Below are 14,973 nucleotides of genomic sequence, written 5' to 3' on the forward strand. Positions count from 1 at the left end.
CTTGCACAATGTTGTCATCTCCCCATCTTCGGGACAACAAAGGAGGCCAGGTTAAGTTTTACCTGCGGCCTTCAGGATTGCCTGCATTCTACCTGCCTGTGTGTAATGGCTGAGCTGTAAGAAACACAAGTAAATGATGTGTAAAAGAGTGGGTGACATTGGGAGAGAGAGAGAAAGAGCAATTGTTCAGATTTTAATTGAATTTCCTGGCTGGGTTCCTACTGAGCAGCAGGAAGGGGCTGGATGGAGAGGGTGGGAGGCAGGGAGCCTGCAGAGACAAGATTGTTCTCAGAGGTGACACTGAGGGTTGTGGACAGGCTGTACCCTTCCTGTCCAGGCAGTGGGGGAGCCAAGCAGGGAGGCTGCTGCAACTCTCCAGTGCTGGCTTCCAAAGCCTTGCAGGGTCTCTTCCTGTTGCAAGAACTCGACAGAGGGTCCTCTTGCCCCACTGGACTCTCCCAGGCTGCAAGTTCGGTGCTGCTGGTGGCATGTTCAGGATGAACTGTTCTGAAGCAGTCCAGTAAAAAAAGAAAAATTGGCAAAATAATAATCTCCTCCTGGTCTTTTTATAGCAGCAGGAAGATTAGCTAAGGGGCTATTTTGGGAGCAGGCTAACGAAGACACAGTCGCTGGAGACGGCACATGCCTGATCTAACCATGTAAACATTTCCCTGTTTTTTCAATGAAGTTCCCAGTCAAGGCTCGCAAGCTGATGCCGATCTCTGATCTCTTCTTCCCGGCTGCTGTTTCCGCTTTCCCCATCCATGTTCCCCATTTTGGGGGAGTGTATTTTAACCCCCCCCCCATGTTGAAAGAATGTGCAGGACGGGCGGTGGTGGTGCCTCTGCCTCTGCCGCCTAGTCCTGCTTTGCCACTAACCCACACATTCAGTAGACACCAGGTGCCACATCCCACATGCTTCTGTGGTGTTTTTCTTTGGGGGGGGGGAGAAGAGCCAAGCCAGGCTTCAAAGGGTCTTCTCCCCCTCCACCTGGTACCAATGGGGAAAGCAGAGTCTGCATTGCCCCGCCCCAGCAAAATCGGCTCCTGAGATATTACTAGGTCCTGTAGCCAATAAGGACTAGAACCTTAGTTTTTTTAAATAAAAGAGGGCGGGGAAGGAAAGGAAGAATCATTAGAATTGAGACAGGAGGGCAAATTCTGTACCCACAATTACCACCCCTGGGTGGTAATTGATACATGCCATTCCTGAAGATAAGCTATTAGGATGAAAAAAGCACCATCCTATCTTCCTAATATGTGGATCTGTTCCTTGGAAGCCACTTTTACCTTCACCCAACAAGTCCTGCCATACCCCAAATCTGTTTAAGTGTGTACTCATAAGGACTAGAATGTTGCTTTTAAAAGAAAATAGAACTGAGAGTTGCAATGGTCTGGGTGCTGAATTCTGTCTGGCTCTGGCCCATTTGACCCCCCTCCTTTGTCTCCATGTCTGGGGTGGGGGTGGGGAGTGTCTGCTCTCTTCCTCCTCTCCCCCCCTCCTGATGAAACCAAGTTGCTTGAATGCTGCCTCTCCTCCCCCCGCCCTCAGCCCAGCCCTGTTAACCAGCCCAGCTGTATGCTAATGGAGAGCAAACACCATTTCAGCCTCCAGCTTGCATTAAGTTGGCTGCAAGAATCTATTGTTAACCAGTCCATTGCTTCCCTGCCCCCTGCCAGCTACATTCTTCAATTGGGGGGGGGGAGAGACCACAAAGCAAGCTGGAGTGAATGATGTTTGGGCCCAGGCTGACAGCTCAGATTGTACTCCCCCTCCCCACCTCCTTTTGTGTGCCTCCCCCTTTTCGCTTTTAACTATTTTTTTTGTGGGGGGTGCATCTGGCTGCTGTTTCTTCCTTCCCTCCCTCCCTTTTCTGTCCTTTGTTTTGTGTTGCTCTGAATTATTTGCGATTCCCCCGCCCCTCCCACCAGGCAGCACACACAGACAGGCAACAGATGCCAGGAATTACCTGTGTCAATAAGGAAGTGCAGCCAGGCAGGTGGCAGGCTCAGAAGGCGGGGCAGAGACGGCTCGCTTGGCTCAGGTTCACCTGGCAGTTGGAGCTGAATCAGTTGTAGGCGAAGGGGGGCTGTTTTGTGGTTCTTGTTCTCCATCATGCTCAGGGGGCAGGTGGGGCGAAGCCTCGCAGTATGGAGAGGGGCATCTGGGCAGGACTTTGGGGGCAGGGGCCTGCGACCCCTCTTGGTAGAATGAGCAGCCTGCCAGCCTCATAAATGCAGCACATTTTGAGGGGTAAAGGAATTCACATTCCTATCCAGGCTGCATTTACAGAGCAGTTTATTCTGTCGCCCCGGCTGTAAATTCGCGCACCGTTCCTGAGCTTTTGCACGGTGTGAAAGCCGCTTCTGCAAAGCCAGAAGGATATTGTGGGAGTTTTGGAGTGCGAAAAGAGCAGGAAAGCACCACAGCAAAGTTCTGTAGGCTTGCGGAAGGCTTGGACCAGGGGTCAGCAACCTTTTTCAGCCGTGGGCCGGTCCACTGTCCCTCAGACCTTGTGGGGGCCCAGACTATATTTTGGAAAAAATATATGAACAAATTCCTATTCCTCACAAATAACCCAGACATGCGTTTTAAATAAAAGCACACATTCTACTCATGTAAAAACACACTGATTCCCGGACCGTCTTTGGGCCGGATTGAGAAGGCGATTGGGCCGCATCCAGCCCCCAGGCCTTAGGTTGCCTACCCCTGGCTTGGACTCTGCTATTGCAACTGGTGCTCTTAGTATGCAGATGTATTAATTTTGAATGTTTCTGGGACAGCTCGGTTAGTAGACATGAGATTCTTCATCTCAAGATTGTGGGTTCAAGCCCCAGATTCCTGGATTGCAGGGGTTGGACTTGATTGACTCCTGTGGTTCCTTCCAACTCTACAATTCTCGTGATTCTCTGGATATCAGTTGCTCAGAGCTGCAGGAGGCAATAATGCTCTTGTGCTTGTGCAAGCATCTGGTCGGCCACTGTGAGAACAGGATACTGGACTCGATGGGTCATTGGCCTCATTCAGAGGTGGTTCCTATGTCCTAATGTGCTCAGGCTGAAGGGTGCAGGAGAAGGTGGTTGGAGGAGCAATGCTGAACAGGTTGTGTGTGAGAGACACTAGACTGAAACATCTACTCAAGCGCACTTCATGAAAATTGTTGGAGGCTGGTGGTGGGTGCGGTGTTTGCATTCTCCTCTGTTACTTTCAAGATCACTTACTCCCATTTACCCTCCTTACAGTGCATGATTTCTCTTTCTCCACCCCAAGCCATAGGCAGGAATGAGAAAATTCCAAAAAGTTGATTGCCATTGTCTTGAAACCTCAGGGCAACCAACGCCCTACACAAAAGGGGGACGTGAGCTCAGGCAAATATTTCTCTTGCCTGAACTGCATTTTTATAGCCCGGTAGATGTTGGAAAATCTGGGTGCATTCATCACATCCAAATCCAGTGCTTGGTCTCTGGGCCCGATGGCTAGACAGAACAATCTTTTTATTTCTAGTTAATAAAATCCAACCTCTCTTCAAAATTGCATGTTGGCGTTTTTGCAGATTAGATTAGGTTGCACCAATTTCCATCAAGGTGGGACGTGGTTGTTTGCACAATGTTAGCTGGAAAGGTTTGGGGGCATTCAAAAGTTACAGTGGTTCAGATAAAACTTTTATTATTATTATTATTTTAAAAATCTCCCTTTCTCTTTTAGACATTTATCTTCACGGATGGTGAGGACGAAGAACTGAAGAAGAGGACAGGTGAGCTGGTTGAATGCATTTTGGCAGATGGGGAAGGGAGCTTCTTAAATATCGCTTCATCTGGAGGCTGTTCCTGGGAGGTTGAAGGAAGATAACCTTCTGCTCATTAACTCTCTGGAGTTGCTGGGGGGGGGGAGAGGGGGGACTTACTCAGCTATTTATTAAGCCGCCCTTCCCCTGCCCTTGGGAGACTGGATCAGATCAGTCTATTCTTATGCTAATGCCTCTATTCATGATTCCCCTCAAGACATCCCAGAGAGTAACAGGTGGCAGCTGATGGGAAAATGCTGGTTGAATAGGCAGAGGAGAGCCTCTCTTTAGCATTCCCCCAGCCCAAGAGGGCCCAGTTTGCATGGAAGGCTTTCTCCCTCTCTCTGAGTTAACACTCAGTGGAGTGAAACAGCCTAGCAGCCTTTAGATGCAGCCCCTAATCCCTTCTTCCCTGACATTTGTTTATCCAAAGAATTTTTTATCCTGCTCTTCAGCCAGAAAAAAGGCTCCCAGAGCAATGTACAAATTACTAAAAGGGAAGGAAGGGGGGGGGGAGAGAAAGGCAGGCTTCTAGTCTTTAAAAAAAATAAAGGCATGGCGCAAAAAGAAAGTGGAGGGGAGGGAGAAGGAGATAAACAAACTCAAGTTCGAGTTGCAGGTTCTTCTAGCGACCTGCTGGGGTGGGAATATGAGAGGAGAAGGTTTTCTCACACGGAGGCCCATGTTTGCATCATGGATTGGAGAGTTGGCAGGGACCCTGAGGGTCATCCAGTCCAACCCTCTGCAATGCAGGAATATGAAATGAGCCCAGTGTCTGGTACCTGGAAAAGCAGCGAAATGCTTGGCATGCGGAAGGTTCAGTCCCCAGTAAAAAGGTAAAGGGACCCCTGACCATTAGGTCCAGTCGCGGACGACTCTGGGGTTGCGGCGTTCATCTTGCTTTATTGGCCGAGGGAGCCGGCGTACAGCTTCCAGGTCACGTGGCCAGCATGACTAAGCCGCTTCTGGTCAACCAGAGCAGCGCATGGAAACGCCGTTTGCCTTCTTGCCGGAGTGGTACCTATTTATCTACTTGCACTTTTGACATGCTTTCGAACTGCTAGGTTGGCAGGAGCAGGGACAGAGCAACGGGAGCTCACCCTGTCGCGGGGATTCGAACCGCCGACCTTCTGATCGGCAAGTCTTAGGCTCTGTGGTTCAACCCACAGCACCACCTACGTCCCTCAGTCCCCAGTACACCTAGCTAAAAAGGATCCAGTAACAGGGCAGAGCAGGCAATGAGCCAGTGGTTAGATTGAGCAGAAAACAGCTTTATATGTTAGTAGGGTTGTGGTTGTGCTCTTGCGATGCATTTTGTTGATGTATTTATATTACCAAGCAAGGCACAAACTTGTCAGGCAAGCCATGTCCTTCCATTCATTCTTCCTCCTCTCTCCTTCAGGGAACGTCATCAACACCAATTGCTCTGCTGCGCATAGCCGCCAAGCCCTGTCCTGCAAGATGGCCGTGGAATATGACAAGTTCATCGAATCTGGGAGAAAGTAAGCGCAGGGAGTGGGCCAAGGGGGAAAGGCAACTTCGTTAAGCCAGTGTAAGGAGGGGCAATGTAGAGGGTGTGCTCTGCAGGCTGATGGGGATCTCCAACTAGGCAGGAAGAGCCCATAGCTCGGGGCAGAGCAGCAGGTCCTGGGTTCAAACTCCAACATCTCCAGGTGAGAATGAGAATTGTCCTCTGTGCAGACAGTACTGAGATAGAGGGACCAATGGGCTGACTCTGTATAAGGCAGCTTCCTACGTCTCGGCTTGAATCATAGAATTTTAAAGTTGGAAGAGACCACGAGGGTCATCTTAGTCCAACCCTCTGCAAATTTGGACCTTTTTTTTGCCCGGTGTGGGGCTTGAACCCATGACCTTGAGAATGAAGAGCCTCACACTCTACTAATGGAGCTATTCCTCATCTTGTTGTCCTCCAGATGTTCTGGAGTGCAACTTCCATAAGTTCCAAGCCAACCTTAAACAGGCTAACAGGACCAGTGGTCAGGGATTATGGGAGTTGTAGGCTAGAACCTTTGGAGGACACCGGATTTTGGGAAGACTGGACAGTCCTGAGCCGGATAGACCAGTTGTCTGGCTCTGAATACGGCAGTTTCCTAAGATGCTAATTCTTTCTGAAATTGCCCAACTGAATGTAATGTGTAAGCTTTTTAGGGCAGGAGAATTACGGCCTCGGTTGTAGCGAAATTTTATTGCATCCTTGATAGGTCCATTTCCCAGTTAGTTGTCCTAAGTGATGTTCAGAATTAAAACCACCAGTAAAAGCATTTTAAAAAACTGCAACCTTAGATAAGGGTTGCCATCGTTAACCAGCTGAGGAAAGGGTCCTTTTAAGGCAGGCATGGCCAAACTTGACCCTCCAGATGTTTTGGGACTACAGTTCCCATCATCCCTGACCACTGGTCCTGTTAGCTAGGGATGATGGGAGTTGTAGTCCCAAAACATCTGGAGGGCCAAGTTTGGCCATGCCTGTTTAAGGAGTTGAGTTGCCCACACCTGGGGAAAGAGACTTTTTTGCCCCATGAAGCTGGCTCATGATAGGCAGAACAACCAGTTCCTGTTTAGGTAAAAACTGTTTGTATATATAAATTCCTATAAATAGTTAGAGCTTAATAGGTACCAACCCAGGAAAATATAGCAATTGGAATCGATCCTGAATTCATTAAGACTCCTGGTGTAAACATGCAAAAGGAAATAATTTGTTTTGGTTCTTAAGGCTGATGTTTAAGCCTGTGATAAAGGAGTGTCCCCAAATTTGCTTACAGATCTGAAATAAAATGTCTGTATTTCTGTTCTTTTGTCTTTTATGATTCGTTCTTGGAATGTATTTTAATCACAGCAATAAAAATAAATAAAGCTAAGAAACTCCTGTTTTCCACTAAAGTTTTAAAATGCCTTTTGGCTAGGAATCCTAGTCAAACCAAAGTTGAAATTATTTGGCCCCCTCCTAACCTGTTCCCCTCGCGTTGTCCTTTGCTGCATCAGGTGGTTTTGCCACATGGACGATGACAATTATGTCAATGTTCGAGCGCTGATCAAACTGCTCTCCAGTTATCCTCACACGCAAGACATCTACATCGGAAAACCAAGCCTGGATAGGCCCATCCAGGCCACAGAGAGGATTAGCGAGAACAAGATGGTAAGCGAACAGGGGAGCTGGAGAAAAATACTTTCACTTAGACCTGCTTGATGGTGTTTCCTGCTTGGCAGAGGGTTGGACTCGATGGCCCTTGTGGTCTCTTCCAACTCTATGATTCTATGATTCTATGACCACATTCGCATACTCCATACATTTAAAGCACTACAGTTGATTCTTCGTCTCTCAGGTATCTATAGAAAATGATTCAAAACATCCAATCCTGTCGGAATATTCAGGGAGGCAGGAGAGGATATATTGCTTATTAATATCCTTCCTAACTTGCACTAGCAAGTTCTATAATTTAGCAGAGTTTTACATTCCCCTTTTTAAACGTACAACAGATAGCTGGTTGCAGGCTTAAGCCTTTCACTATTAGGTTCTTGGTAAGTTCCCTTATGGGATGTGGGTGGTGCTGTGGTCTAAACCACTGAGCCTAGGGCTTGCCAATCGGAAGGTCGGCGGTTCGAATCCCTGTGACAGGGTGAGCTTCCGTTGCTCGGTCCCTGCTCCTGCCAACCTAGCAGTTTGAAAGCACATCAAGTGCAAGTAGATAAATAGGTACCACTCTGGTGGGAAGGTAAATGGTGTTTCCGTGCACTACTCTGGTTGGCCAGAATCGGCTTAGTCATGCTGGCCACATGACCTGGAAGCTGTCTGGACAAACGCTGGATCCCTTAGCCTATAGAGTGAGATGAGTGCGTAACCCCAGAGTCGTCTGCAACTGGGGTACCTTTACCTTTACTAAGTTCCCTTATATCCCTCTTAAAAGAATGAACATGCCACAATCTTGTGTAAAGTACATAAAAGAAGTTTACTCGCACCATCAGTTCACAGTTGGATCCCTGAAGGCAGACTTAGTTACATATACATGTGGGTCTATCCCATATGGAGATAGTCCCTTTGTCCTCTGTTGGCTGAAAGCTGAGCCAACAGAGCATCTCTAGCTAAAAAGCTGCTGGTCCAACGACAGAGGAAGTCAAAGGGGTGTGTGTGTGTGTGTGTGCTGCGTGCCTTGTCCTTTTTGTTACCTGGACAGGTAAGGTCATGCCCACCTCTAGTCACATGCTGAAGGAAGTATGTCCTAGTCAGGAGGAAAAAGGAAGTTTTCAACTGACTGGACCAAACATTCCCCTGCATGTCCACTCTAGGAAAAGAAGGAATGTTGTACTTGACTGCTACTTGTCTATCACATCCCACAAATCCAAGATGACACCCAACACATTCCACTTTCTCTAGACCAGTATTTTCTTCAGTCTTCTGGATTGGTTTTGACTCTTGACTCTTTTCTTGCCCCACACAGCATCCGGTCCACTTCTGGTTTGCCACGGGGGGCGCTGGTTTCTGCATCAGCCGTGGGCTGGCGCTGAAGATGAGCCCTTGGGCAAGGTGAGCGGTTGACATTTGGAGGGTGCTGTGTTTGCTACCCTGAGCTCTCGGATCACTACTATTTATGCCTTAGCTGGTCATGAACATGAGTGCTTGTTCCTACCTTGCAAATGTAAAACACATCGGTGGGGCAGGGGATATTTTTTTGGGGGACCACCTAAGAAAGAGGTCAGGCCACCCCTTTCCTTTTTATTGCAGTTGTTAGAATTATTTTTGTTACTATTTAACACCCATAAAGCACCTAATATTTTCTTAAGTGCTGTACGTGTAATAAATGTTGTACAGTCGTACCTTGGAATCCGTTCCAGAAGTCTGTTCGACTTCCAAAACATTTGGAAACCAAAGCGTGCCTTCTGATTGGCTGCAGGAAGTTCCTGCAGCCAATCGGAAGCCGTGCCAGACGTTCGGCTTCTGAAAACTGTTCGAAAACCAGGACACTCACGTCCGGGTTTCGATTGTTTGGGAGCCGATCTGTTCGGGAGCCAAGGCATTTGAGATCGAAGGTACGAGTGTGCAGGGGAATTCCCCGCTTATGTGAGGGTTCAATTCTGGATTCTCCTGCAAGTCCTTTGCCCCCTTGTGGTGCTAGAAAACAATGTGCCCATTGACAGCCATGCATGCGCAGGGAGGTGCCTGTAGATTTATTTTTAAAAAGCCGTATGTAATATTGAGGGTTTTTATGTTTTTCATATTTTAAAAAATAAGGTTTTGGTAAATTGGGGTGGCGGAAAGCAATTCTCCTCCTATCTTCGTTAGGGAGCCTTGCCCATTGTTAAGTCCCCCACCATATCAAAGTCTTGCTTCTTTCACAATCCTCTACAGCGGCGGACACTTCATGAGCACTGCAGAAAAGATTCGCCTCCCGGATGACTGCACCATCGGCTACATCATAGAATCTGTGCTGGGCGTGAAGCTGATTCGGAGTAATCTCTTCCATTCCCATTTAGAGAACCTCCACCAAGTGCCCAAGACAGAGATTCATGTTCAGGTAAAAAACAAGAAACCTCTTAATAGACCAGTGTTTCCCAAACTTAAGCGTGATTGCGTATCCCTTCCCGGGTGTGGATAATTTGAGGGCAGTTTCAATAATGCTATTGTTTTCTGTCGGGGGGCGGGAAGCTATGGCAAAGTAAAATAAAAAATTCAGCTGTGAAATGCTTAGGCATACGTCTGGCCCTGAAGATGCCCGAGACATATTAAAATAAAAATCTGTGTGTGCCTGGAGGCTTTCTCCCCCCCCCCAATGCCACGGTGCTTTACAATATCTACGCTCCTTCCTGCCTGTTCCAGCTGTCATGTTACATGGGAACTGTGAGCACTGGGTGTGGGTAGGGCATGTGCACACATCTTTGCATGCTGCTCGCGGCTGCACTGTCAGTAATATCCAAGGCAACACGACGACCAAGTACAACAATGCAATATCAATATAAACTCTTTATATAGTCTATACGGAACATTGAACAATATGAGAAACCAAATAAACAGAAATCTTCTAAATCTCTGAAAGTCACTAAATGTGCACTCTTGATGGATTCTCTTGAAAACATAGAACCAAATAAACATAAGTCTTATAAGTCTCTGAAAGTCTTGGTAGACTATGCAAGTATCTGAAAGAAGCAATGGGTCAGATTCTTATCTGATGAGAACAAGCCGTAAAGCTTTCTTTTATGACGTCCAACGCTGCCGAAGTGGTCCACAAACAGACGTAGTGAACAGTGATTCTGGATATACCCACTGTTTCATGGAATTCTTCTTCAGCACAGCAGAAGGATACAGAAATGCTTCATAAACCCATCTGTAAGGTGAATGAAATTCTATAACAACAATATCTATGGAGCAGTGGTCATAAAGTGTTGTACTTGGTCATCGTGTTGCCTTGGATACTACTGACAATTGTTTGCAACACAGGTGTTTAATTGTTTGGTTACTTGTGGCTGCACTGTGTCAGAATTATCCTCAAACAGAAGTTTTCAGTGGTGCTGCTTTAAATCACAGGGGTCCAGTGTCTAAAAACCGGTACCCCCAACATGGCAACTGTGGGCACCAAGGTACCCTCAGACACCCCATGATGCCCTCCTAGCGCCCTTGCTCATTACTATTTTTAATTTTTTTAATTAAGCTCTTTTGGCTCTTGTTTGGTTGGCAGGGGCTGGAGGGGTTGTTATTTTGTCTGTGTTACATTTTGTGGTTGGCACAGGCGTTTTGCCTATTTGGGGGAAGGGCTTCCTATCAGTTTTTCCTTCTGTGAAATGTGTGTCTGTGTGTGTGTGTGTGTGTGTGTGTGAGAGAGAGAGAGAGAGAGAGAGAGAGAGAGAGAGAGAGAGAATGAATGAATGAATGAATGAATGAATGAATGACAGACACATGGAAATCTTAGGAGCTTTAAACATATATACAGCCTAGGACCCTCGTACCTACAGGACCGCTTCTCCTGGTATGTCCCACAGAGGACCTTACGGTCTTCAAATAAAAACATCTTGGAGGTCTCGGGCCACAGAGAGGTTAGGCTGGCCTCAACCAGAGCCAGGGCTTTTTCGGCCGTGGCCCCAGTCTGGTGGAACACTTTGTCACAAGAGACTATGGCCCTGCGGGACTTGACATCTTTCTGCAGGGCCTGCAAGACAGAGCTGTTCCGCCTGGCCTTTCCGTCTGACCGCCTCCTTCTGTAATCCTCATAGAACTCTAGCCCAATGGTTGCCATTAATTTGAGTTTGAATTGATTTTAAATTGAATTGATTTTAGAATGCTGTGTTACTTTTATTGTTGTTAGCTGCTCTGAGCCCGGCTTCGGCTGGGGAGGGCAGGATATAAATAAAATTATTATTATTACTTTATATATATTTAAAGCTCCGAAGATTTCCAGATGTATTCTTTCTTTGTTCCCAACATGTCAGGAACCTTAAGTCTTGAGAGAAAGATCTTAATTCAGCCAAGTGGACATACAAGCCCCTTCCTCATTTCATCAAGTCAATCTTTGTGTGCTCTCTCTCCCCTGTCCAGGTGACCTTGAGCTATGGGATGTTTGAAAACAAGAGGAACTCCATCCATATCAAGGGAGCTTTCTCCGTGGAGGAGGATCCGTCCAGGTGAGCGGCAGGTGTCCCTCCCCTCGTGCATACTAGTTATTTGTTTAGAGATGTGGATCAGTTGAAACAGTCCCTATCCACAGGTTTGCATTCTGAAAATATACACGACACGCAAGGGGAAAGGGACAGTGAGGGACAGGCCATATTCACACCACACTTTTAAAGCACTAGAACAGGCATAGGCAAACTCTGGCCCTCCAGATGTCTGGGACTACAATTCCCATCATCCCTAGCTAACAGGACCAGTGGTCAGGGATGATGGGAATTGTAGTCCCAGACATCTGGAAGGCCAGAGTTTGCCTATGCCTGCACTAGAATATCACTTTGAGCAACTGTGGCTTCCCCCCAAAGAATTCTGGGAGCTGTAGTTTATCAAAGGTGCTGAGAGAGGTTCGGAGGCTCCTATTCCTCTCCCAGATCTACAGTTCCTTGGGGAGAGGAATTGATTGTTAAACAGCTCTGGGAAGAGATTGGGGCCTCTGAACCTCTCTCAGCACCTTTGATAAACTACAGCTCCCAGAATTCTTTGGGGGGAAGCCATGGCTGCCTGAAGTGGTATCATAGCGCCTTAAACGTAGGGTGTGAATGCGGCCAAATCTCTTAGCCTAACCTACCTCAAAAGGTGATTGTCAGGAATAAAACAGGGCAGGGGAGAGAGACAAAGAACCACGAGCTCTTTAAAGGGGAAATACTGGATCTGAAAGCTATAGATAACTTGCTCTATAATTAGAAAGGTGCCCCTGATTTTCATCAGGGAGCAGGTTTAAAACCTGCTTGAACCACCCCCTGGCTAAATGTTACAGCCCTAATCAATACTGTGCCACTGATGATGGGGATTATAATTTTTGGGATGTCGCTGATATACCTCTCCTCTCTTTCTTGCAGGTTCCGTACCGTCCACTGTATGCTGTATCCGGACACTCCATGGTGCCCTCGCAATGCAGTTTACTAAGAGACAAGGTGTCCCCTTCTTAACCTCGCCCCGAGTTTTCCCGGTATCCGAAGAGCTCGTGGGACCTGTGCATTTGCGTGTGTGTTTGTTTCCTTTGCTGTGAGGCTGTTGGCGCTTAATTACTGTGGTTAATTCACAGTGTGCGTGTGTTTTATAGGCTGCTGTGCGGCCCCTTCTTCTCTCAACCGGCCCTGAGATGCTGAGACGTTTTTGGGCTCCCCCTGCTATTTGCCCCTGTTGATGGGGCAAGCGGGTTTTACTCTGGGCAACAAGGAACTGCCCTTACAACCCCCATTTCTTGGGTGAGTGGTTCTGGCTGTTTGTACAGGTGCAAACTGACCGAAAACCCCCACCTGAACAAGCAGCCTGGGCATTTCTGAATATTGCTTTGCAGTGTTCTTGTAAGAAGTTGTTGGTTTGCTTTTCCACGACCACCATTACTGCTGTGTTCCCCCCCCCGCCCCCGCTCCCTTGCTGCTGAATTTGTAAAAGCAGTGTTGGAATGAACGAACAAAAACACGGGGTGCAATTCAGTCCAGAGTTAAAGCACCAAAGGGAAAAAAACAAAATCAAAACCTATGGACTTCACGGGGGAAAACTGAGCATCTTCATAGATCTCACCCATTAACGATCAATTGGGTGCTTCCCATGTGCCAAACACTGAGCTGGGATATGCCTTAAGTCGGTGGCAAAGAACCTATGGCCATGTCCCAGATGTGCTTGAACTCCCAACCAAGAAGCCCAGCAGCCAACATGGCCAGTGGGCAGAGATGATGGAGAACTGAATCTAGCAACACCTGTAGGACCACAGGCTAGCCACCTGTTGCTTTAAACCAGGTGCAGGGAATCTGCAGCCTTCCAGATGTTGGTGGACTACAACTCTCGGTCAGCAAGCATAGCCAGTACTGATGGGAGTTGTAGTTCAGGAACATCTGGGGCTCCATGGGTTCCCTGCACCTGCCTCAAACCTTTCACTGCCTTCCCTTCTCCATCCTGGATTCCTAAACGCCCCTTTAATTGTTCCTCCCTGCTTATTAGGCTCCGGATAACTGTTCAGATGAAGGTTTACAAACTAAAGTTTGTAATTTTTTAAAAAAATGCTCCTTTTTTGGAATTTCCCCCCTCTCCATAGTGAATGAGTGAGTGTGTTCTGTATTTTATACATATAATGCTCAGTTTTCTGAACTGTTGCTTCTAGAGCTGGTCCCTTGGACTCCCAGCTTTTATGGTTGCACTGAAGGGAGAAAGTCTGGACTCAGCCTCTTGGCAAACTCTACTTCCTTGCCTACAGCTCAATTGTATGAGGATTTATGCTCCACCGAACATGGCGGGGACTTCCTTGGAAGTAAATAGGCGTAGGATTCAGTGTTTCTCAAACTTGGGTACCAAGCTGTTGTTGGACTACAACTCCCACCATCCCTAGTGATCTGAACCAGTGGCCAGGGCTGATGGGAATTGTAGTCCAACAACTGCTGGGGACCCCAAGTTAGAGAAAAACTGAGTTAGCTTTATGGAAGCACTGTAATGTTTAGCAGCACAATTTTATATACGTTTACTTGGAAGGAAGTCTAGGGCTGTTGATAGGGACTTAGTCCCGGGTAGGATTGTGAATTCCATACAAGTGACTTAACTTTACCCAACGGGTAAGGGTTTCCTTTACAGTTTAATGAGAAGTGGCATGAATTACTATTTTTCTGCCATGCCTTCTCATATGCAATGAAAACCTTTGGGGGGCCTGGTTTTGTGTGACTTCCACTTAGCAAGGACAGTCACCTGCCGCCACCTCCTCTCTTCCTTCAGTGCAACATCTTTTGCCCACCTGTCGTGGAGCATCTTCTCCAGGGGTGATTAAAAAACATCTTACCTGGTTGTCTCTCCTCTTGATGCGGAGACTGCTGCTGTAGCCCAAGCGCTCAACAAGAGGTCACATTCTCGTACGCAAGTGTCCAGCCTCTTGTGCAAAAACCAGGGGAGTGTCTGCTTCCTTGATTCTTGGGCATGTTCAGAGAACTGTAAGCTTCCATTCCAAATGGGAAGGAAAAAGAATTGGCCCACACTGGGTAGTGTTTGTAAATATCTTATTGCAACAGTGTTATTTACTGTGCCCTTTTTGTGTACCTTTTGTAAATTGTGGATTTTTTATTAAATATTTTTTTCCTGTGGATCAGAAAAAAAATAATTTTATAAAATCTGTTTTTAAAAAAATGAAATGGGGAGGGCCAGGGAGTCTTTTGTGACTATCACTTATCCTTAATTTATATGTCCCAGTATCTGGGAAATTGTTTGGGGTGTGTGTATGTATGTTGTGTGTGTTTTTAAATGAGGAAAATAGAGGGGGGGGAATATTACAAGGACAAATGTTCTCAGGGAATTAAACCTGATTGTTACCATGGAAACTCTGGTAACCATCCTTTCTTTTGCTGTTAATAAAGCAGTTTTTTGGCTGATTAATGTCATTTGGCTGTGTTGTTTTGTGTGTGGCGCATGCAGGGAATAAGATCACACATCCTTTGCTGCAAGATGTAACGAGAGTAGTGGCCAAACAACAGAAGCTGCAACACAGTGTTGCAGTACTGCCTTTCAGGGTCCCAGCCAGTGGTGAGGTGGAGA

General features: G+C 47.0%; 1 protein-coding gene across 1 annotated transcript in view; it reads left to right on the plus strand.

Annotated features, from left to right (window-relative positions):
• Nucleotides 1-14,819, plus strand: part of LFNG (LFNG O-fucosylpeptide 3-beta-N-acetylglucosaminyltransferase) — a 33,279-nt gene extending 18,460 nt beyond the window's left edge. Inside the window, exons 2-8 of the mRNA XM_053364409.1 lie at nt 3,707-3,755; nt 5,188-5,287; nt 6,786-6,939; nt 8,240-8,325; nt 9,148-9,313; nt 11,326-11,411; nt 12,297-14,819. Of these exons, the coding sequence (XP_053220384.1) occupies nt 3,707-3,755; nt 5,188-5,287; nt 6,786-6,939; nt 8,240-8,325; nt 9,148-9,313; nt 11,326-11,411; nt 12,297-12,363 (708 nt within the window). The 3' untranslated portion in view covers nt 12,364-14,819. The remainder of the gene's footprint in view (nt 1-3,706; nt 3,756-5,187; nt 5,288-6,785; nt 6,940-8,239; nt 8,326-9,147; nt 9,314-11,325; nt 11,412-12,296) is intronic.
• Nucleotides 14,820-14,973: the final 154 nt, after the last annotated feature.

Source organism: Podarcis raffonei, chromosome 14 (assembly GCF_027172205.1).
Source record: "Podarcis raffonei isolate rPodRaf1 chromosome 14, rPodRaf1.pri, whole genome shotgun sequence".
In the NCBI taxonomy this organism is placed as follows: Eukaryota; Metazoa; Chordata; class Lepidosauria; order Squamata; family Lacertidae; genus Podarcis; species Podarcis raffonei.